Below are 22,980 nucleotides of genomic sequence, written 5' to 3' on the forward strand. Positions count from 1 at the left end.
CAGGAGAAGCCCATGGATTTCTCTGGCTGGAGTACAGCTCCAGACCTGTCGTGATTTGGTTTTAGCTCGGTTGGTTTTGTTGAAAAAAAGCTGTAACATTGTGTGTGTACTCGGGGAAGAGATTGGAGGGAGTTGGCGTTACTCTGTAAATAAAAGGGGGGGTAAAATGGGCTCCTGGTCACTTTAAATGGGGTAAATATACCTAAATGGGGTAAAACTACCTTGAACACGTATTTAAAAACAACAACTTTGAGAAAGTTGAGTTCAGAAGCTCCCACTGCAGCCCCATGAGCAGTAACCAGGAAGCAGATGGAAGGTGTGCTCCTGTAATTCTCGTGCAGTGTGTTTCCCCTTCGGGTCTCGCCTGAAGCAGTTGTCAAAGGGGGTTTAAGAGAAAATCAGTCATGAAAGATCCTGGGACCGTGGCCGGGTGGGCTGTCGGCACTGCGGTGACGGAGAAAAAAAATGGTTTGTGTTGCCTGGTGTGGATCAAAGGCAGCAGAAGCGGCTGTGGGTTGTGCTGTTGGTGTGAGGTGCTCTGGAGGGTTTTGTTGGGATCAGGGGAGTAGATTCCGTGTGGCTACAGACAATGTGGCTGTAATTCCAGGTGGAAGGCGGCGTACCTGCGGTGTCACTGAAGGATGAGTGTTCCTGTCCCTTTTAGGGTTCTGAATCGCTTGGTGGGACTCAAACAGGCTGCCATACATTTCATGGCTTAAATGCTCCAATTGGATCGCTTACAGCACCATGAGGAAGATGAAAAAGGAGTTTTCAAGATAAGCTTTAAATAAAAACTTATTTTTTTTTCTTTCCAGGTTTAGGGGGAAAACCCGATACGAGTGAAAATGTTTAACAAATCCTTTGGAACTCCATTTGGAGGCAGCACTGGCTTTGGGACAACTTCAACTTTTGGACAAAGTAATGCCTCAAATCTGGCTTTTCAGTCCGTGGGGTGTGTTTTCCTGGAGGTGCAAGCGGGGGGTCAGGCAGAGGTGGGGATTCTGTGTGACGGAGCTGGAGCGCTGCGGGGCTGCCCTGCTCGCTCTGCGGTGGCGGGAAGCAGAGCGGTGGATCGGGGTCTGGAGCCCTGAGCCTCTCTGCTAACGCGAGCTTTGAACTTTGGGAGATCCCAGGACTCCATGTACAGTTGTTGAAATTTCCTTTTTTAAAAGGAGAGGGAACTGGGATGCTTAGATGAAGGCCATCTTGCCAGGGTGGGGGAAAGATTCTTTCAGTCAGCACTGGAATATTTTGGGAGGAGTTGGAAGGAAAAAATCTGCAGTGTCTTCTGGAGATATGCATTGTGAATACCCCAGGGAGTGAGTTTTTAGCCATGAAAGCAGATTATAAACTGCTGCCGTGTGCCCTGTTTGTTAGGAAAGAAGGAGAATCATCCTGCTTTTGTTGCTCCTAGAGCAGGGTACGAGAAAAGCAACTTCCAGGTGCCCTAAAAAGTGGCAGAGGTTTTGCAGAGGGTCAGTACGTTCTGGGGAAGCAGCTGATTCAAGTATCGCAGCTTTTTGCTTCAAGAGCTCTGCACAAGTGTCAGTTGTACCGCTTCACCCCTCCCGACGCTGCTGCCTAGGTGGTCAGGCACAAACTTCTTTTTGGAAGCTGAAAAGGCAGTAACAGGATTTTGTTTCTGCGGCGTGTGTTCAGAATATGATTTCATCTAAACTGTGATGCTGATTTTCAGATGCTGGCTTTGGTACTACGAGCGGAGGAGCGTTTGGAACGTCGGCCTTTGGGTCGAACAATAATACTGGCGGCCTCTTCGGGAGCACGCAGGCAAAACCAGGTATGGCTGTGTTATGGTTGCGGAGCAGAACTCGATCGAAGAAGGATGTTTTTTAAAAAAAAGGGGAGAGGGAAGGAAAGGGAGAAACCAACTCCAACCAACTACCAACAAAAGCAACAACAAGAAAACCTGAAAACCAAAACCAAACAAAAAAAACCCCTGAAAAACCTCAAGCAGTTGATGATTGCAAATGATTTAATAATCTGTCTCTGTCTTCAGGAGGATTATTTGGTTCGACTACATTTAATCAGCCAGCCACCTCCTCCACAAGCACCGGCTTTGGATTTGGAACGTCGACTGGGACGTCAAATAGCCTGTTTGGAACGACCAGCACTGGCGGGGGCCTCTTCTCCTCCCAGAACAATGCCTTTGCTCAGAACAAGCCAGCTGGGTTCGGAAGTGAGTAAAACTGACGCATCTCTTGTGAACGTTGCTTGTTTTCTTTGATTGAAGAGCACAGAACGTTGGATGTGCGTGTGGATCTGATACAAGTGTTAACGTGGGGGTTTGGTGGTTTTTTTTTCTCCTCGAGGATTTAGTGATGTTATTGTGGTCCTCAGTAGCCCAGAGTGCTGCAAAATCTGTAGTTACGATTCTAGCCGTGAGTTTTAAAATAAGCAGTGTCTTTCATTTTCAAACTGTGTTGTAATATGAATAAAATATTTGGGTTTAACTTTTAAAATGAAGGTTTGTTTTAGTGCTGATCTTTTTTTTTTTTTTTTCTTCCCCCCCCAGACTTTGGAACCAGTACCAGCAGCGGAGGTCTCTTTGGAACCACCAACACCACTTCCAATCCTTTTGGGAGCACATCTGGCTCTCTCTTTGGCCCAACTAGTTTTACCGCTGCTCCAACTGGCACGACTATTAAGTTTAATGTAAGTTCTGGTCTTGTTTCTTGAAACCAATTAGTGGAGGAAGCGTTGAATTTTGCAGTTCCTCTCTTAGTCACTGAGCTGAAATTTGGAAATGAGTAGTTTGTATGGAAGTATGCAGTGTTCTGCAATGGCTTGAAAACATCCCCTGCAGTGGAAATAGGATGTATCATTAACTCCAAAAAACTAGACTCTTTTTAAAATTCTGAATTTGACGAACTTCTCAAACACTGGGGGGGGAATGCCCTGTCCAGACTTGCTAGGTTTACAGCTGCTCTAAAGCTAGAGAGGTGAAGCAGCTCTTCAAATTGAACCTTCTCAGGAAGGTAGGAAGTCCCCAGAGTTCTGGGTGGTCAGCGCTAAATCCTGACAGCCAGGAGGGTTAAAAACATCTTGGAATGGCTCAAAATAACTGCGCTTCTCACCTAAGTCAGCCTGGCTCTGGGAATGGAAACCGAAATGTGGGGGCTGGTCCCCTGCGTTTCAGGATGAGATCCCTTTAAGAAAGGGTTAAATAACGTCCTGTGGGTTCTGTGGCAGTTGAAAATGGAGGATGCCTGGGGAAGGAAGCCATGGTGGAGATGGGGTAACAGGTACCTGCTGGGAAGAGCTGCTCTTTGTCTCAAGTACTTGCTCGTGTAAATCTCAGCCCTCTTCCTCGCCAGGCTGAGCTGGTCTAACAGACGGGGGCTTGGTCGTTTCTGGAGGCAGGCAGAGCGGCGACGGTCACCTTGAGCACTCCAAGTGCTGTTGATGTGTGCTGTCATAGCGCAGTTAAAAATGGGGGGTAATGAGCTCCATGAATAGCTGGGGGCTTTGTATCACCAGCTTAGGTAAGCTAGTTCTCACGTGGAACTGAACGATGGGTCGCGCTGCCTTGTTATGAGTGTGACTGGTGTGGACTCTGCTGCTGGTTGTGCCCATCACCGGGCGAGGCCATGGCTCTGCAGGGGACAGTTCAGGTTCTGTGCTAAAATGAGCTTTGAACAGCATCTGCCAAGAGAGTTCAAACTGGATTAATGGAGGTCTGTCTGGATTTTGAATCTGAACCTTTTCTCTTGCAGCCACCAACCGGGACAGATACTATGGTAAAATCTGGCGTTAGCACCAACATCAACACCAAGCACCAATGTATTACTGCGATGAAAGAGTACGAAAGCAAATCTCTTGAGGTCAGTCCATGAGTGTTCAGACGTGCTCATCCTGTTTGGCTGTGGTTAGCAGTTTAGCAGAGCTTCTTTTATCCATAATAATTATCTTCTGTGCTCATTAACACGAGTACAACCTTCAGTATCTGCAGCACTCACAGGAGAGGGCTGTTGGCAAGGAAAACCCTTCATGCCTCACCATATTAATTGCATTTTTTTTAAACGCTTAATGCTGATGGTTTTGAAGAGCTGAGATTCCATCTTGCCGTACACCAGAAGGGCGAAGGATCCTGTTGGGAGCAGTCCTGCGCTGCTGACATAATGGCAGGACCTTGGGCAAAACTTAGAGTTGTTTAATATACACTAGTGTTCCCAAGGATTTAACCTCATGGCACTGTTCTAGCCTTGTCCTGTGTAAAGAGATCTGGATTTTCCTTTTCTAGGAACTCCGTTTGGAAGACTACCAGGCAAACAGGAAAGGCCCCTCGAATCCCGTCGGAGCGGGAGGAGCTGCAGGCCTGTTTGGGTCTTCCACGGCTACGTCAAGTACTGCTACAGGACTTTTTGGCTCTTCTACTACTAACACAGGCTTTTCATATGGACAGAATAAAACTGCTTTTGGAACCAGTAAGTACTGCCTGTCCCCTGGCATTGCTGTGACGGGACATGTAGATATTCTGTTCAGCTGTTTAAAGATGAGGTGACACTGGTGTGAGCTCAGAATTCTACTGAATGTATTATCAACATGCACTAATTGAGTTTTTTGCTGTAGAAATCTGTATTGACTCACTCTTCTGGGGTTTGCAGACTTCTCTGCATTCCCCAAGTCTTGCTGGAACACAGCTCATCAGCACATCAGGCTAGTCACGTAGTTCCCATGGACCAGTAAAATGGTTTGAAATAAAAGCACCAGGATGTTGCTGAGGATTAGTAGGGTGATGGCATCTGTTGGTTAATGGTGAAGTCAAGATTCTACTTCTGCTAATGAGGGAACATCAGTTCCCTGGAAATGGCCAAGTTAATTTAGAGTTCCCCAGCCAGACTGTGCCAGGAGCTTTTCTCTGCAGTAGATCAGGGTTAGGACGGGGACCTGGTCTGTGTTGTGCTGTCCTGGTTTCACACTGTCCCTTTTGGCATCCTTGGTCAAAAAGTAAAAGCCGGGTATGGAGAAAGTAGTTTACACAAGTATTTGTGTGTGCGGTAGTTGCGGGGCAGTCGGGCTAACCTGGACCTTTTTGAACTTAGTGGAAAACAAATAGTGCTGCAAAGCTCAAACACAGATCCTATTTCTATTATTTTCTGCTGCAAACCTAAACGTAAGCAGATCTTTGTGTTTGTGGAATTAGACTGGGAACAGGAGAGCAAGGTCCTATGGTCCGCAGAAGCGGTGATCTGTGGTAAGACAGGCTATCGTGGGTTAGAATTGTGCCTGTCCTTAGTGCCAGGCACTGCTGTCACGACGTACATCCGTCTGAACGCAGATGCCGTGCCGTATGGATGACGCCCGGTGTTCTGCTGCTCCGTTGAGATGAAGCATCTTTTTTTTCCTGTTTGCATGAGCTGAGCGTGGAAGCACAGTGGGTTTGGATAAATGGCTGTGGGTTTTTTAACTGTGTGTTTGTATGTTGTAGGTACGACTGGCTTTGGAACAGGAACCACAGGGGGTCTTTTTGGTCAGCAGTCTCAAACTACGAGTCTGTTTAACAAACCCTTTGGTCAAGCCACGACGCAGAACACGGGCTTTTCCTTTAGCAATACCAACACTCTGGGGCAGCCGAACACGAACACGATGGTAAGAGAAAGTGTTTGAACCCTTAAAGGTGTAAGCTGTGGTGTAGCTGCTCCAGCTGGACGTAGGAGGCTGCCATACAGCAGTTGTGGTCCAGCTTTAGGAAAGGAGGATTGTTGGGTTTCCTTCTCTGAGCAGTCTGTTCTGTCAATGCAAGTGTTTCCCATCATCTTCACACAGATAATGTAATTACATTATTAACGTTCTGTGGCAATTCAGGAACAATTCTGTACTTTCTGGTGACTAATGAGCAGCATTCATGGCTCTTCTGCAGAAGGAAGCTACACAGGTGTAACGGGTTGTGTAGCTGGAGGCTTTGCCTCCAAACCTACTGTATTCGTTCTGAATATGCTGTGACTTCTCCCAGAAAATCCCGTGAAGTGTTTCTTTTCTATGTCCCTCACCCAAAGTGATGAGGAAATTCCAGTATCCTTTGAAGCTTGGAGCATAAATGATTTAATTTTTTTTTTTTTAATTTTCTTTTTGTAACAAACTTCTTGGAGAATGACTAAAGCATCTGAAAGGCTTTTCACCCACCCTCTTCCCCCAGCAAGAGGGGTCAGGTTGTAGCATCATTGTATTAACTGACTGTGTGTGTTAATAACTTTTATCACCGATGCTAGGCGTTGAAAAGCACTGCAGTGTGATCTGACCCGAGTTCCTCTTTGTAGGGTCTGTTTGGGGTCACCCAGCCCTCCCAGTCTTCAGGCCTCTTCGGAACAGCTGCCAATACGAATGCTGGGACTGGATTTGGAACCGGAACTGGTCTTTTTGGACAAACTAACACAGGATTTGGTGTTGGTGGTTCGGTATGTCTGTACACCACAAAAAATAAAAAGAATAAAGCCAAAAAGAAATAAAAGCAAATGGCTTAGAGTCATGTTCCTGGGTGTTGATCTCTGCAAAAGTAGCATTACCTTAAGAGTTAAGATGCCCAAGATGGAAAACTGACGGGGTTTTGTGTAGGCTGAAGGGTACAATATAGGCGTGTGTAATAGAACTGGTGTTGAAGAAGTCATTTTTTTTAACAAGTAGTGCCTTGAGTGATAAAAGAGCAAGAGAGACCGAGCGTCTCCCTGCCTGTCTAGTGCTAGGGGTGCCCCAGCGCAGCGATAACAATACAGACATTGAAATTGTCACGATGACTTAAACAAAAATGAATGATATTCAATCATTTTGATTGTGATGGAGTGACAATCCTAGAATCATTTCAGTTGGAAAAGACCCTTAAGATCATCGGGTCCCATCGTAGGCGGGCTGGGTGGCGTGGTCCGAGTTGTGGTGGCGTTAGGTCTGCTTTCTTGTCAAATTCTTTGCAGATTCCTGTTCTCTTCCTTGCAGACGCTGTTCGGTAACAAGCCTGCTGGATTTGGAACCACCACCACCAGTGCTCCCTCCTTCGGTACCACCACCGGCAGCGGGCTCTTTGGTAACTAACCACCCCTGACTTTAGAAACCCATACAAACGCTTCCACTTTTGGTCCACATAAAAAAAAAAAGGGGATTTCAGTCACTTAAAACTATTCTGCATATACCACACACCTGGCTGCTGAGGGTCACAGGCTAAATGAGGGGTGAGATTCTCAGGTAAGCCAGGCTGTGGCTGCCTGTGGCTGCGGGGAAGCGTCTTGGCCGCGGTTTTGTACCTTTCCTCTTGGTGTGCTCCCTGACTGGAGGAGGGAGATAGTCCAGTGAAAGCACCGCTCGTTGGGTGGTTGAGAGAAGGTGTGACCTGTCATTGGAAAACTGAAAAAACACAAAGAATTCAGACAACATAGAGGTTTGTTAAGGGGCTGTAAATACACTCTGGTCGCAGGAAGGAAATAGGGTAAAACCAGCGGTGCCTGCAGCTTGGTGGCAGGGACAAGGAGGTCATGCACGGGACAGTGCTGCTGTTGTTTCTCATGGTGTGAAGGGTCAAAGTCCTGAAGAACTGGGTCTTGTGGTAACGTTGCCCCTGAGAAATGTGTAGTGTAGAAAATGAGAGTCCTCCTTCCCAGGGCTTCTGCTGAAATCTGGTTTGGGTTTTTTTTTCCTTTACTCTGAGAGCAAAAAAACTGTGTTCCTGAAAGTGAGAGCAGTGGGTTTAGATACTGACATCTGTCTTATTTTTAAAAATTATTTAATATCAGAAATAAAGCAATTAACCTGCTGTAGCAGCCTGCTGGAAGGGACAGAGGAAGGGAGTTGTCGAGCTCAGAGTGCCCGGGCAGCGCCTTGAAAGCAGAGTTTTGCTGCAGTGACCAGCCTTGTGCAAACTGTTCGCACGGTATTTGGAAAGTTGCTTCTGAGTCCCTTGTTTGGCTGTTCTCGGAGCAGATCCTGATCTTTGTAGCCACATTAGTTAGCGTGCTGGCGCTGTTTGGGGGTGAACGATACCGCTGTCAGGATGTTTTTAATTTCCCTGCATTGCTGGCAGTGGTACAGCTTGCAGGAAACGTGGAGTTTGATTCTGAGGTGTTTCTGATGTTAGTCCCTGACTGCAGGTTTCTAGTTTAATTCTCTCTTTGCATCCTGACCGACCGTGGGATGGATTCACAGTCTGCAGTTCATTCCCCGATCTGTCTGATGCTAGAGTTGGACTGTACTTAGTTACAGGGAGAGATGTGTCTTTGTGCTTGTCCGAACCTGAGTTGTTACCCGCTCTGTCGGGAAGAACCAGAGACGTGCGGGTGTGGTATAAGCAGTATAAAGTGGGATTTGCTCCTTCGGGACAGTTGAGGGAACTTAACACATTTTATTCTGTGGCCAGATACAGCATCATCACGTCCATTTTGGCTTTCAGTAAGATTTTGAGTTTGTAACAAATTGACAAGCTTAAAGAAGGCTAAACAGTATTCGTCTGTACTGATGGTTTCAGTATTAGGTTCATAATTAAAATCTTTTTTACCACTGCAGTCCCTTCTTGCTGCTTGTCAGTTTACTTCACGTTGTTGGAAACACTTTGTGACATTTGACCTGAACGGTGCCAGGGCTGTCTTTGAGTTGGTGATTTAATTAAATATGTTTTTAATTTCACCTCTAATAGTGTTAGACTAACAAGCTGCTGCTTCTCTTCTTGAAGGTTTTGGTGCCAACCCTGCTGGAAATAGTTTGTTTGGAAATAAGCCAGCAACTGGGACACTGGGAACTGGCCTTGGAACGGGATTTGGAACAGGTAAACAGTTCACCAGCTTATTCATGACAGCATAAGCGCAGTCTTTGAGCTTCAATGATAATACAGCCGTGGTATCACTTGCTAACTTGCTACAATTTAATAACTAATTGATTCTTTGTTGTGGGATAAATTGGGTTCAAAGCTTGTCGCAGTCTTGTAGTAAATGACAGTTATCTCTGCTGCCACAGCTCTTGGGGCAGGACAGACGTCTTTGTTTGGAAACACCCAGCCTAAGCTTGGCACGCTGGGAACGGGAGCCTTCGGAGCGCCGGGATTCAACACGTCGACAGCTACTCTGGGCTTTGGAGCCCCGCAGCCTGCTGTGGGTAAGTCTGCGTTGCCCCGAGTTTAATTGCTGCCTGAACATAGGAGCTCATCCCACCCAAGTGCTTTGGAGGGGGAAAAAAAGGTTTGAGCATCTGTTTGAGGCCGCTTTCTGTTCTTGGTAGCAGTGGAGACCATGTTAATGACATTTTCTTGCGCTGATTATATTTTTAAGCAATTCAGTTACTTAACATTACTGATAACTGTGGCTATTTTAGAGCTTTTGTCATCAAGTTTACTTATGTTTCCCATCATTGAGTTTGAGGGAGGAACAGTAGGTGCTGATAGGAAAAAAAAAAAAGCTGAGGGAAACGTAGGATTAGCTTCTTCAATAACTCCAGGGAGGAGAGCTAGAGAGACTGAACGAGGGGGCAGGCTGTGCCTACGGTGAACCGAACCGTCTCTAGGTTCAGGCGCTTGCACTAGTTTTGTAAGTTAAAACGTGTGCCTCTTCTAGCAGTGTTCACCTTGCCTGGCGGATTTGAGCGCTTTAAATGAACTCTCTCCGTGCCCTCAGCTTTTCACAGGTTGAAACTTATTGAATGTAGTTATTCCTAATGAGGGAATAGAATCTGATTTCTTCCTTCAGATTGCTGCAGAAACGGTGACTGAGGAGCAGGGGAAAGGAATGCTGAAGTTTGTGTGGAAGTTTAAATTTCTGTGAGGAGATCCTCTGATAGGAAGGATGTGCTTTTTTTACCTCTTGTTTCTATTAGTACATCTGTTAAAACTAAAAAACGTTCTTTTTCTAGCCCTGACAGACCCACACGCATCAGCTGCCCAGCAAGCGGTGCTTCAGCAGCACCTCAATAGCTTGACTTACTCACCCTTCGGAGATTCTCCTCTCTTCAGAAACCCCATGTCAGACCCAAAGAAGAAAGAAGAGGTAGGTGCAAGTTTTGAAATGACTTAGTTTTCACTGGAGTACACAATGAGCAGCAAAATAAGTTGCCATCTCTATACTCATACTGGTGCAGTGGCTTTTTATCCTTGGCAGGATGCAAAATTCTTATACTGGGGCTTTGTTTCCTGCTTTTGAGTACATCAGAGCTTTGGCTTTGGAGTTCTGGTTATGCTCCCTGCTGCTGGTTGAGAATTAGGATGGGTAATTGTCTGTGCTTGGAATATTTTTAGTGCTTACCTTGAGCTTGACTCATGACATCTCTTCGGACAGTCTCTGACAAACCATACCCTGTTGGTTTGTTTTAAAAGGCAACAAACCAAATACTTTTGAAACTTTCTAAGTGTTATGGCAAGTTTTAAACATCTGCTGCCCCTGGGCAAATGCCAGGGGCTTGAGATTGCTGCCACCCAGCCGCTGGATCCTGGCACAGCTTGCCCAGGGACCCGGGGGTCTCCTTCCCAGGCTGACGGGAGCGGCTGTTGCTTTCCCACTCGCAGGTGCAGTCAGTTGTGAAGCTAAGCGTGTATACTTTGTGGATCCCTCAAGCGTTAGCGTGGCCCCTCTGCCCACCCGATAGCCCTGCCCAGATTTGAGCCCCCACCTGCTCCACGGAGCAGGCTAGTCCAGCTTGATGCTGCTGCAAAAAAAATGTGTGTACCTGTGTTCCTGGATCCCTCGATATTAGCACAAGCCTTCTGCCTCTCTGAAATCCCTGTCAGACTGCGGGCTACTCCAGCTTGAAGCTGTCTGCTGAATTACACATGCACACCCTGAGGTCTGGGGACAATGCAGGCGCTCTGCCTGTCCCCAGCTGCCAGCAGCTGTCACCCTGGCACACACGCCAGCGAGCTGTGGTCTCGTTCAGGGGTCATTGCTGAGACCTTCACTCCCCCTGGGACCCCCCAGTAGCTCACCTGGGACACACACTGGTCCCATTCCAGGGGCTGGAGCAGAGACCCTCGTCTGCTCCCAGCATTGAGGCTTCCCCTCGCTGCAGCGAGGATGGGTGTCTGACCCCCCAAATTCACTCGGAGCTCTCCAAAGCTGGTCCAGTAGGTTCTTAATGGCCCATCAGTGGGTGACTGTGTCATTCTTCCCATTTCCTGTTGCCAGCAGCTTTGTGGCTCTGGTGTTGGTTGTTGCTTCCCCCATTATTTATTATCCCCTTTGCATTTAAAAGCTCCCTTTGACTGTATAGCCTGAACAACACAGGCACTCTCCCTGTCCTCAAATCCTTACAGTAAGTGGTATGAAAATTACAATTTTATTACTTTTTTTTTCTTTCAGAGGCTGAAACCAACCAACCCAGCGGCTCAGAAGGCTTTAACGACACCCACCCACTACAAACTGACGCCACGTCCAGCGACCAGAGTGCGACCAAAGGCTTTGCAGTCAGCTGGCTCTGCAAAATCTCATCTTTTTGATGGTCTGGATGATGATGAGCCGGCCCTGTCCAATGGTGCATTCATGCCAAAGTTAGTTTTTCTTTTGTGTATGTTAGAGGGAGGAGGTGGTGCAAGAATCTCATCAGATTCAGTAAATTCCTATATAGTGTCCTAAATTCTGTGAGTGTTCTGTCACCTGGTTCAAATATGAATAGCAATAGGAAATTTTCTGTAACGCTTGAATAGAACTGTTTTCTGTAAAGAAGAATGCTCAGCTGAAACTGTTAAGGCCAAATAAGCTGTAAAATGAGGTTATAGGAGCTTTGCTCCAGTCACGGGACAAAGTAAATTAGGAATTATTTCAAAGAGCTTAGAGGGTGTGATAGTTCCTGCATCTGAAAAAGAAGTCTTGTCAGGTTTGCTAATGCAGCCAGGATGAAGGGCAGAGTTCTGACACTCTTGTAGCCAGCCTAGCACTGGTTCTGTTTCAGCTACACAGATGTTTCTGTGAGAAACAAACAATGAGGCTGCGGATCTGCCCTGCTAAAGCTTTTGGTTTCAGTCTTCAGGAGCATCAGTGGCAATCAGATTGGAAAGGGGTTGGGAAAGCTTTGGGGTTTAGTTAAAAACAAACAACAAAAAACTTCAGAGAAAGATGCATCGGTCATTGCAAGTCCCGCTAAGCGCAGGCTTTTTAAGGACATTTTGTAGCTTTTGTGAACTTGGTTTGTCTTTAATTCAGCCTGAACCATCTGCTCACTTGCCAGGGAGAGAGCAGAGTGTGGAATGACTCAGTGTTTTGTTGGAAAACAGCAAATGAACAAAAGAGCAGAGCAGAGGGATACTTAGACTTTTTGGAGTGTAATTGGCGTGGATGTTCGGTGATGCTCAGAGTGCCGGCAGCGAACCCCAGCCTGGCCGCTGGTTTGCTCCTAAAGTGACCCTGTGGTGAAGAGGAACCTGTGTCTGTGGGCCAGGCTTGCTGTGCGGGGTGCTGTGCTCTGCTTTGGAAAACAGACAGTTCTGTGGTTTACTGCCCTTGGGCTTTGAAGCTTTCGGTGACTTACTCTTAGTCATAAAACAAAGCCTAGAATGGGATTCCAAGGAGTTTTAGTGTCTGAGAAGCCTTAACGTGCCCTGTGTGTGGGAACAGGTCTTACACAGCTGCTTTCTGGTCCCCGAGCATGTGAATCAAGCATGAAATCTATATTTGCGCAGTGGATATATCCAGATTTCTTTAATATTGGTGGTTTTTGTTTTGTTTTTTCTAGGAAGAGCATCAAAAAGTTGGTTTTGAAGAATCTCAACAGTAGCAATCTGTTCTCTCCTGTCAATCGTGAAAATGAAGACCTGGCTTCTCCGTCGGAGTATCCCGAGAATGGAGATCGGTATGTTGCTTCGTCCTGCAGGTGTTTGTACTTACAAGGAATGCAAACTGGTTATGCCTGTCTCTAAGCGGTTATTAATACAACAGGTAGTTATTTTCAGGGATGTCATCTTAGGTGCTCATTGGAAGCAAGTTGACCTGTTGTGAGATTAATTTCCTCTTAAACCAGCCGTATTTTCTTCCTGTGGGGTCACAGACCAGTTAATTCCCTCCCAAATCAGGAGCTCAAAGCGGAATAATTTATTTTCTGGATATGTTCCTCTTCATTCCCTGTAGCGAGAAGCTAGGTCGTTGCTTGGGGGAAGTGAGAAACCTGACCCTGAGGTGGGAAGAACCCATCCTTCTGCTTATTCCTCAGTGCAGTGGGAATTGCAAGGACACCCCACTGATCAAATGTCTCAGAGTAGTGATACATTCTCTGCGTACTGAAATGAGGAATCTCTGAGGCCATCTCTTCCCCCCAAAACCAGAACACCCAACCTCCTCTTAAAAAAAAATCTGTGCCCGTATTTCCGATGAACACCAGTTTTGGTTTGGTTTTTCTTCTAATCAGAGGCTGGACAAATTTGTGACAAGCTCAACATTTGAATTTTATTGAAAGCTACTAGAAGTAAGAACTGGTTATGGGAGAGGGGAACCTTGTTGCTGATCACCATAGTCCTGACCTGGGCAGTTCCTGATGGGACAGAGGTGTTTGTGAGCAGCGTTTCCAGCAGCCAGGTCCAACAGGCAGCTCTCTGAAGCTGGTGCTTTGGAGTGAGGACATTGAGGGGCTGGAGCAGGGCCAGAGAAGGGCCGCGGAGCTGGGGAAGGGTCTGGAGCACAGGGCTGACGAGGAGTGGCTGAGGGAGCTGGGGGGGTCCAGTCTGGAGAAGGAAGGCTGAGAGGAGACCTCATCACTCTCTACAGCTGCCTGAAAGGAGGGTGCAGTGAGGGGGGTGCTGGGCTCTGCTCTAAAGGAACAAGTGATGGGACAAGAGGAAACAGCCTCAAGTTGCGCCAGGGGAGGTTTAGGCTGGAGATTAGAAAAAATTTCTTCACTGCAAGAGTGATTAGGCATTGGAACAGGCTGCCCAGGGACGTGGGGGAGTCACCATCCCTGGAGGGGGTCAGGAAACGTGTGGATGTGGTGCTTGGGGACATGGGTTAGTGGGTTGGGTGGGGTTGGGGTGATGGTTGGACTTGATGATCCTTGAGGGCTTGTCCAACCTTCATGATTCTGGGATTCGATGACTGTCACAGTAGTGGTCTCAAGTTTGATTCTATCATGGTGCCTGCAAGACATCCTGTTCTCCTGAAGCAGTGTGTATTTTGGGCACAAAAGTCTGTAACAGCCTGGCTCGCAAATCTTTGGAAGTTTCAGATGGGAAGTGACCTTGGGCAGGGGGGTCTCTGTTCCTCAAGCGGTCCCAGCACTGAATTCACACCTGGTTGTTGTGGGCTCTGTCCAGTTGGGTCTCTCAAACCTCTGTGGATTCTGCAGCCTCCCTGGGTTGCTGTTCCAATGCCTGACTGTCCTCATGGATTTCCCTGTTTCAGTTGACCGTTGTTTCTCATCCTTCTGTCACATGCATCTGTGGAGAGCCTGAATTTTGTCTCCAGCATTGACAGGCTGTTGTTACACCCCCCTTGCAGCCTTTTCTCCAGACTGAACAACCACCTTCACTCAAGCTCTCCTTCCAGAGCACGTGCTTCATTCCCCCAGCCATCGTGGTACCCCTCTCCCAGTCTTAGCAGTGTCTTCCTTGTAGTGGGAGCCCCAGATCAGGTGCACCTGGCAGAGGGTGCCCAGCAAGGGCAGAGTGAAGGGCAATAATCGCCTCCTGACTCTCCATTGATGTCACGGTCCTGTTCTCTTTTTACATGAAAAGACCCCAGAATTTTAATGTTGACATATGTCCTCTAGGACTAAATAATTCAAAAATTTATTCTTCATTTCCTCAGGTTCTTTGTGCCGGTACCTCCCGATGAAAACCACAGACAGGATGGTGAGCGCGAGGAGGAGGAGGATCACCACGAAGTGACCAGATTTTACACGAACCCCATCGCCAAGCCCATTCCCCAGACCCCGGAGGGCACTGGGCACAAACATCAGAACAACATGGACAACACCATCGTGGCTCTGAACATGCGGGCGGCCCTGCGGAACGGGCTGGAAGGCAGCAGCGAAGACGCCTCGTTCCATGACGATTCCCTGCAGGACGAGCGTGAAGAGGAGCCTGAAACCGTGTACCACGTGCACCCTGCAGGTTGGGCTGGGGGGGTCACGCAGCTTCTTCTCTTCTTTTCCTTTCCCTCCTCTTTTCTTAAGAAGGATACAGATCTTGCTTTTCTTAGTGCAGAAATGTTTTCTGCCGAGTCAAAGAGCAATTAAATTTCATTGCCCAGGTTTATATTAGGTTGAGGTAGTGAGATGCATGAGAAGAAGGACCCAGTCTGTAATTGTTCTGCAGGAGCAGACGGAGCTGACTGTTGTTCAGGAGCAAGATCTTAAGAATTAGAAGTCTAACGCTTGGTAGCTTCAGCGTGCAAACTGCACTGGAGAGTTTGCCAGGAAAAGGAATGGACCATAGAACGTGGCTGTCGCTACAGACCCATCGTGTTTTCCGTGCTCTCAGTTCTGTCTCAGGGTTCAGTAAAACTGGAAAAGAGGGAGAAGTGGGAAAATGTGACGAGGGGTCTTGAGTACCTCTCCCTTAACTAAGGCTTTATAGCTGTTAAAGCGTGGGGACATGTATTAGAGTTTGTTAAACTCATGAGTGATCTGGGGAAGGTGAAAAGATTTGTTTATTCTTTCAGGCAGTATGTGGCATCTAACTAAACTAGGAGTGACATACTCAAATGTCTTAAAACATTTTGTAGATGCAAAAAGCTTCTGTGAATTTTAAAGATCATGAGACAAATTAGTAGATGAAAAAGCACTGGAGGCTGTTAAATGTAAGAGATGCTGCGTCTTGGTCAGCAGGTGCCCGAGCCCCAAGTTATTAAAGCTGGGTGAGCGTTTCTATCAAGTGTTGCTCTGTGTTTGCATTTTTCTTTTTACCGACACGTCTGCTACTGGTCTGATGACAGGCTGCGAGGCTGGAGGAGCCCGGCATAGTAGCTGTCTTCAATTTGCCACGAAGGCTGTGGAATGGAGGCATTGGGATTTCTCTGTTTGCTTTTATTCCACGGGTTCTCAGCTCGTTGGGGACCTTCAGTTGGTCGGGCTTGCAAAAGAAATGGAATGAAACTCTGGAAATGTTCAAATTGACAACTGGTCAGCCCAGTGCTCACTGACCTTTCTGTTGCAGGAATTGTTCTGACAAGAGTTGGCTACTACACCATCCCGTCCATGGAGGAGCTGGCTCGGTTGACTAATGACAGGACCGAGTGTGTCGTGACAGACTTCACCATCGGCCGCAAAGGTGAGCGCGGGCAGCTGGAGCCGCTTCAAGTTGAGCTGGGGATTGTAAAGCTCTGGAACCTGAATCTGAGTTCCAGGCCCTCGGTGTAATTACAGACAGCGCCCTTGTGTTGTGAGCAGCTCGTATCGAGGTCTCGGTAGTGCTGCAGTCTGAAATATTACACCCTGTGAACAGAAGCACCTGCAGCTTTGAAGAGACTTGCTCTTCTTAAATGTAAAAGTTGTAAAGTCCAGCCTTGCTGGAGCATTGGTGCAAAGCTGATCGTCATTGCTTCCATCCTGGTTGCTATCTGCACTGGAGCTGGCTGGAGTCTAGTGAAGAACCCTCAGCCAAGCTGTATTCTTCCCTGCTTTTATTTAAAAAAAAAAAAAAATTATATCGTGTATACAACTTTTTAAAACATTTTTTCTAAGTATGCTGTAAAGCTGAGGGTGCACTTAGTGTGGGCAGTACAAATAGCCAAGAGATAACAAAAAGCTTTCTGTGCAAATGAGTTGGCTATAAAAATTAACGTATCTTTGCTATTTTCACGCTGGGAAGGAGCAGTCACTTGTCCTTTGTTCTGGAGCCATAACAGAGCGAGGTGGTCAGGGTGGGAAAGGAGGAATCCAGCGGGAGCGGAGGCTCTCTGGTGTGGGGTTTTTCATGGACAAGTTGTGATGTTCCGGGTTGTTTTGCAGGTTACGGATCAATTTACTTTGAAGGAGAAGTAAATCTAACTAACTTAAATCTGGATGACATTGTACACATCCGGAGAAAGGAAGTCATTGTTTACCCTGACGATGAGAGAAAGCCACCAATTGGGGAAGGTTTGAATAGGTAATGGTGGGATTTGGGCTGTGGGGGACAGCAGCTGGTCAGGATGGTTTTCTAATGCTGACAATCTCCCGCACTGGCAGGCACCTACCGAGAAATCTACATCAGAGGGGTGTGTGCAGGTGGCAGCATTATGTAGTTACTAGATATTGCGAATTTCTGAATCTGAAATTGAGCTGAAAAGCGGGTTTGAGCCCCCGTGTTCCATTCTCAGCTCCCATGTGTGTGCTTTGCCTGAAAACCTTGCAGCGTCTCATGCTTTTCTGTGTTCAACAGACGAGCTGAAGTTACCTTAGATGGGGTCTGGCCTACGGATAAAACATCTCGTTGCCTGATAAAAAGCCCCGAGCGACTGGCAGAGATGAACTACGAAGGCAGACTGGAGGCTGTGTCGCGGAAGCAGGGCGCTCAGTTCAAGGAATACCGCCCGGAGACAGGATCCTGGGTGTTTAAGGTGACGGGTTTGTTCTAGTTGTAAAGCGATTTACACGAATATTGGGGGTGGTTTGAAGTTAGAATCTCCTGAGAACTTACAATTCAAAAACTTTGCTAAAGTTCTGTAAAGTGTCTCAAGTCCTTCAGCTGTCGTGCAAACTGTCCTCACCCAGCTGAGCAGAGCTTTTTTGCCTGCACAGAGCAGATGTCCTTCATCTGTCCAAAAGCTGGATGTGTTCCAGGTGTCACCGCTGCTGCTCACGCCAGCTCCTTGTTCAGACCTTTCAGAAACGGGTGGCTGAAATCTCTCCTCCCAGGTGTGACACATTTTCCCTTCTCACTACACAGGTGGCACACTTTTCCAAGTACGGCTTGCAAGATTCAGATGAGGAAGAGGAAGAGCATCCTTCCAAAGTGGACACAAAGAAGTTAAAAACCGCACCCGTGCTTCCCCCGGGGCATCTGCCACCCCAGCAGATGGCCCTGAACGGCAAGCCAACACCTCCAGCTCAGGTAGAAGGAGGACAGTGACTAAAACAATTCATAACATGAAATCTGAAGAGTAGCTGGTTCCTGGGGAGGGGTTGTTGAACTAACACGTAGCCTGGAATCTGAAGAGCCAAACCAAACTCACATAAACTCCTTAGGTCTTCTGGCCTCTTGATGAGTGTTTGCATGTTCTTTTTTTTGACATTTCCTACTGGGGATGCAGAGGGATGGGGAGGCTTTAAACCCTTGTTTCCTGTTGCGTTCTGCTCTAGGTTGCGTTTGGCATATTTGCACCATTAAAGGAAGAGCCCTTGTTTCTGTGAATATAGAATACATGCTATATAGTTACAACGCCATGCGCTGCCTGCCTCGAGAGTGACGTGCATTAATTGGACTTCACCGTCAGTTAGTGTGCAAGACTGTATGCTTTCTATTTTGAGAATGTGCTCTATTTTTATTAAAAATCACTTTTTTAAGGCCCGTTATATGCTGGATTTTTAAATGTATTTGATTCACAAGTGACGGCTCCTAAAGCTTTGTGGAACACCCTCGGTGGGACACCTCTGGCTTACACAGGGACAGTGACGTTTTATCCACTTCATTGGTAACCCCTTATGGTCTAACATTAATTTCATTTTTTAAAAAATCCTTTTACGTATTTTTAAAGGTCAGTCTGGTTGCAGCTGATACACTTGCAATTCCCAAATGTAATTATTATGGATATTGTCAAGCTAAACTGGGAGCTGCATCACTGTGGGTGAAAAACCAGCCCGTTTGGGAGGCATCCTGCTGTCGATGGGATGGAATACACTCTCTATGCCAGGTGTTAACAGTAAGTGCCTGTGAACCACCGATAGCTTTGAAAAATAATTTGTCGCAAAGCAGAATGCAAGCGCAGAGAGCAGATTTTTTTTTTTCTCCAAAACCGGGTTCTTGATTTTCTCGTGAAAATCAACCTTGGGCAGTCAGGGAGTGCAGGGGGCTGAGCGGAGGGTATCGAGCAGTGGGATGGGGCTTGCCGAGAGGTTTGTGTTGCTGTGTGTCAGCAGGCTTTCTGTCCCACCCTTCATCAGTCTGTGGGCGCAGTGAAGGGCGATCTGGGAGCTTGCAGCTCCCCGAGGCACGGATCGTGTGCCAGGGTGCTGCTGGGTGCGTGGCTGGTGTTCCCGGTGTGCCATGCCACGGGGAAGCGGAGGAGGAGAGTTTCATTTCTGTATCTCTGAAGTCAAAGCATGAAAAACAGCTTCAGAGGCAGCACTCTCGAGCAGGCTGAACACTTTTTTTGTACGGGGTCTAGTCCTTTCGGAACCAGGAGATGTTCTAGCAGCGTTTCTCTTCTTCGGGTAACTTGGGGCCCTTCTGAACAGGGGTCTGTTCGTAGTGTCGGGAGATAGAGCAAATCACTTTATTGCTGCTTGTGCAAAAGTACTTTCATAGTAGGAAAATGGTAAATCAACTGGGAATTGCTTTAATCTTACATAGTCCAGTGGGAGGTGTCCCTGCCCGTAGCAGGGGGGTGATCTCTAAGGTCCCTTCCAACCCAAACCATTCTGGGATAGCCTGTGATGTAGCGATAACCCCTGGAGAACGCTGGAGCCACTCCAGCTCTGCTGCTGGAGGTCTCCGTGAGGTTGGAGGGACCCCAAACTCCAGTTCTGGTGGCAGGAGTTCACCAAACACCTTTGGGACCAGTCAGTGCTGGAGTGTTCCAGGATCCCAATGGTGGCAGCCCTGGTGGCCGTACGCACCAAAAGCCAGCGCCAGCGCAGTCTCCTCTTTATCAGAACACGCTGTCGTGACAAATCGGGTGCGCTGCCACCTCTCCTGTGGATTCCAGCTTTGGAGAATCCCAAAGTAGTGCAGAGCCGCTGCTTTGTCGCTCCTCCTGGCTCCCTGGCTGATTAAAACCCAATTCATCCTGGTTTCATAATGTACGTGTGTGCATTGTGTGTGGGATGAACACACGGCTGTCTAACGGACCTGCCTGTGTGTCCCACCTTTAGTTTTCCTTCTTGCTGCTTTTCACGTTAGCGGGGACCAGGGCTGGTGTTTAAGCCGTGAAAAATATTGGGAATACGTGTGATGTGTTCAAGCCTGTTACAGATTCACATGTACTCGGCAAAAACACGTTAATTAACCTCCTGACTTGGGTACCATGAACTCAGGGTTTTGTTTCTGAAAACAGGAAAAACATCTAGCTTTGTTTCCCAAACCTCTGAGAAACTCACAGCTTGGCTTAGAAACCTGGCAAGCTCTTGGTGTGTAAAGCTTCTGAAAATAATAATAATTCATTGGTGTGGAGGAAGCAATTAGGATCTAAACTCGGGGTTTTGTCTTCCCTTGCCACCTTGAATATTAATGAATTTATTAATGATTCAAGCTCCACGGGGAATGGTTACACCAGGGCCCTGGCTGCATTAAAGCACAAGGAAGGGAGCAGTGACACTCCTGTGTAACCACGTTTTGACTTGGAAATCTGTCCCGCATGCTGCCGGCATGCTCGGGTACCACGGGCTGAGGCTCTTTCCGTGGCTGCTGTGAAGCTCTGTCTTTACAGACCCCCGGGCTGAGTTTATCTCCCTCGCCCAAAAGCCTTCGTTGGATTTCTTGACTCTGACGAGCGAGGCAGCAGCCATTTGAACATGCTCTTACATTCCTTTGCACGATTTCCAGCGCTCTGGCTGCCGCAGTTTCCTTGCTCGTATATACACATCGCTCCGGAGCAGTGCTTCAGCAGCCTGCACGTTGTTCTTAGAGAAACCACACGAGCTGAGAGCATGAAGCTCTCACAGGACACTCTGATCTAAGCAACAGGAGTGGTCAGAGTGGAGCAAAACCAGTGGAGCCCCAGTTTGGGTTCTGAGCCCATGGGGAGGCTCCGTGCTGTCCCCGCAGTCACAAGCTGGGCAGCAGGCGAGGGGACGGCAGTGGTCAGGGTTCGTTCGTGGTGTCTGCTCCTTGTTTGTGCTGGCTGAACGCTTGCTGGCCCTGCCTGGAGTGCGAGTCCGAGCTGGCTGTAGCAGCTCTAGGTGTGTAGAGGTCACCTTGGGCTCATCGCAGAGGTGATGCCGTGTGTTTGCCTTCAGAAAAAACATAAAAATTCTTCCTCCTGCCTGGGACTGGCAGTAGAGATGAGAAATTCAGCTGCAGATTGGAAGAGCATCACTATATTTAACTTTTTAAATGCTAATTTGCTAGTAATAAGTAGAATATCATTGGAAAAACCCCACAGCTTCCCAGTTCAATGACACTTGTGTCCTGGTTTAAAATTAAAAAAAAAGATTTTTACACGTGTGTGTGTACACGCACTCCTGAAGGGCTTCGTGTCCACTCAAAACATCTGTTAAGTTCTTTGTGGACTACAAACTCAATGTTTTTAATTTGTGCTACGGGGAAACACATTTAATTTGCGTTTGGGGAAACAAAGCGGGTATTGCTGTGACCCATCTCCTGCTCAGGCACCTGGAGCGTCCCAGGTCGAGCTTAGGCACGGGAGACTTTTCTTGGTGTGATGGCACCTGGAGGGAGAAGGGAGGAAGGCAGGATGCACCAAACTCGCTTCCTTTTTGTTGGTGACATGAAAAGCTGAAGAGCAGTCTCTTAAGTGAATGGCAGAACTCGGTAAACGTCAGGAGGACATCACTGAGCGGTGACTTCTCCTTCGCTGTAACTCGTGCTGTTGCGTTACAAGGTGAAGAAAGCAGGAATAGGTTCTGTAGCTCCATCTCTAAGCTTAATGTGGAGTCTTGACCCGAGCCAGGGACTGCTCCGCTTCGTTTGCAGGTGATTGTTGGAAATACCAAATCCTGTTTCTGCACACCGTCATGATGTGATGTTGTCTGACCCGGTCTCCGTGTGTGTCGGCAGAGCCCCGAGGCGGAGCAGCTGGGCCGGGTGGCGGAGCTGGACAGCGACATGGCAGACATCACGCAGGAGCCTCTGCATGAGCCGCTTCTGGAGAATAACCTGATGGAGGAGCCCGAGGTGGTCCCCGCTTCGACGCACATCGCATCGACCCTGGGCATTAACCCCCACGTCTTGCAGGTGAGGGGCTGGCAGCTTCCCCTCTCTAAAGAGGCTCAGTTTGCACCCGCAAGGGTATTTTTATACTAGCTTGCAACCATCACACCTATAATGGGATTAAAACTTGCCCGTCAGACTTCTGCATTTTTGTGGAAACCCTTTATAGTCATGAAAAGCTTAATGAAAATCACCTTAAAGCTAGAATTCATGTTTCAAAATGAAGAAGTGTGGGCACGGTGATAATTGTAGAATCATGAAGGTTGGGAAAGACCTCAAGGGTCATCCAGTCCCACCATCAACCCAACCCCACCCAACCCACCAACCTGTGTGGTGTTGGGTTGATGGTTGGACTTGATAAGTTCAACTTATAGCTGGGCAGGACTGCCTTGAGCCCAGCTTGGGGAAAACGAGGCAGTAGGAGGGCTGGTCTTGATTTGGGTTTTGATTTGTGTCATGTTAGTACCTGGAACGTTTCTGGGCTTCTACTTGTGTTTTTGTGAGGAAAAAATAGCCCTGGAGGTGTTGCTTAAGCTGGAAACCCAGCAGGCAGAGCCGAGATCTAGGCAAACACGATTATTTTAGGAATTCACATCCATCCTAACAAGCCTTGTGATGCTGATTTAATTAGTGGTTTGCAAAAGTTTCTCAGCAGCTGACAAGCTTGCTTTCACTTCTCCTGGACTGCGTGTGCCTTCGCTGTTATTTGAAATATTTCTGGCATGAGTGTGTTGTGGTGTGTGACATGTGAAGTTATCTTTGTTGGGAAGGAGCTGATGGGATGGGCTGGCTGCCGTTCTGAGCGTGATTGCTGATGTCCAGGCTTGGCTTGTCGCCTTTGCAGATCATGAAAGCTTCCTTGCTTGCTGATGAAGATGACCTAGAGTTGATCCTGGATCATCATCCTGGGAAGCAACCCATAAAAATGGACGCTTCTCAAGAGATCTGTTCCCCGAGGCTCCCCATCTCAAAATCCCAAGGACAGAAAAGATACTCAGGTATTGTGAGAAACCACGTATTGAACATGGGGCAGACCAGCTCTTTTTTTC

General features: G+C 47.6%; 1 protein-coding gene across 1 annotated transcript in view; it reads left to right on the forward strand.

The window, feature by feature from the left end:
• Positions 1-845: 845 nt before the first annotated feature.
• The window catches only part of NUP98 (nucleoporin 98kDa), a gene marked incomplete at its 3' end in the record, with an annotated part of 30,007 nt that continues 7,872 nt past the window's right edge, over positions 846-22,980 (forward strand). Inside the window, exons 1-21 of the mRNA XM_010080156.1 lie at positions 846-918; positions 1,697-1,798; positions 2,018-2,197; positions 2,534-2,673; positions 3,735-3,842; positions 4,262-4,445; positions 5,450-5,610; positions 6,279-6,416; positions 6,949-7,036; positions 8,672-8,764; positions 8,953-9,090; positions 9,841-9,974; positions 11,280-11,467; positions 12,649-12,765; positions 14,709-15,013; positions 16,058-16,171; positions 16,852-16,990; positions 17,264-17,441; positions 17,771-17,935; positions 21,779-21,955; positions 22,776-22,929. Coding sequence (XP_010078458.1) covers positions 846-918; positions 1,697-1,798; positions 2,018-2,197; positions 2,534-2,673; positions 3,735-3,842; positions 4,262-4,445; positions 5,450-5,610; positions 6,279-6,416; positions 6,949-7,036; positions 8,672-8,764; positions 8,953-9,090; positions 9,841-9,974; positions 11,280-11,467; positions 12,649-12,765; positions 14,709-15,013; positions 16,058-16,171; positions 16,852-16,990; positions 17,264-17,441; positions 17,771-17,935; positions 21,779-21,955; positions 22,776-22,929 — 3,076 coding nt within the window. The remainder of the gene's footprint in view (positions 919-1,696; positions 1,799-2,017; positions 2,198-2,533; positions 2,674-3,734; positions 3,843-4,261; positions 4,446-5,449; positions 5,611-6,278; positions 6,417-6,948; positions 7,037-8,671; positions 8,765-8,952; positions 9,091-9,840; positions 9,975-11,279; positions 11,468-12,648; positions 12,766-14,708; positions 15,014-16,057; positions 16,172-16,851; positions 16,991-17,263; positions 17,442-17,770; positions 17,936-21,778; positions 21,956-22,775; positions 22,930-22,980) is intronic.

This window comes from Pterocles gutturalis, unplaced genomic scaffold (assembly GCF_000699245.1).
Source record: "Pterocles gutturalis isolate BGI_N339 unplaced genomic scaffold, ASM69924v1 scaffold13361, whole genome shotgun sequence".
NCBI lineage: Eukaryota > Metazoa > Chordata > Aves > Pterocliformes > Pteroclidae > Pterocles > Pterocles gutturalis.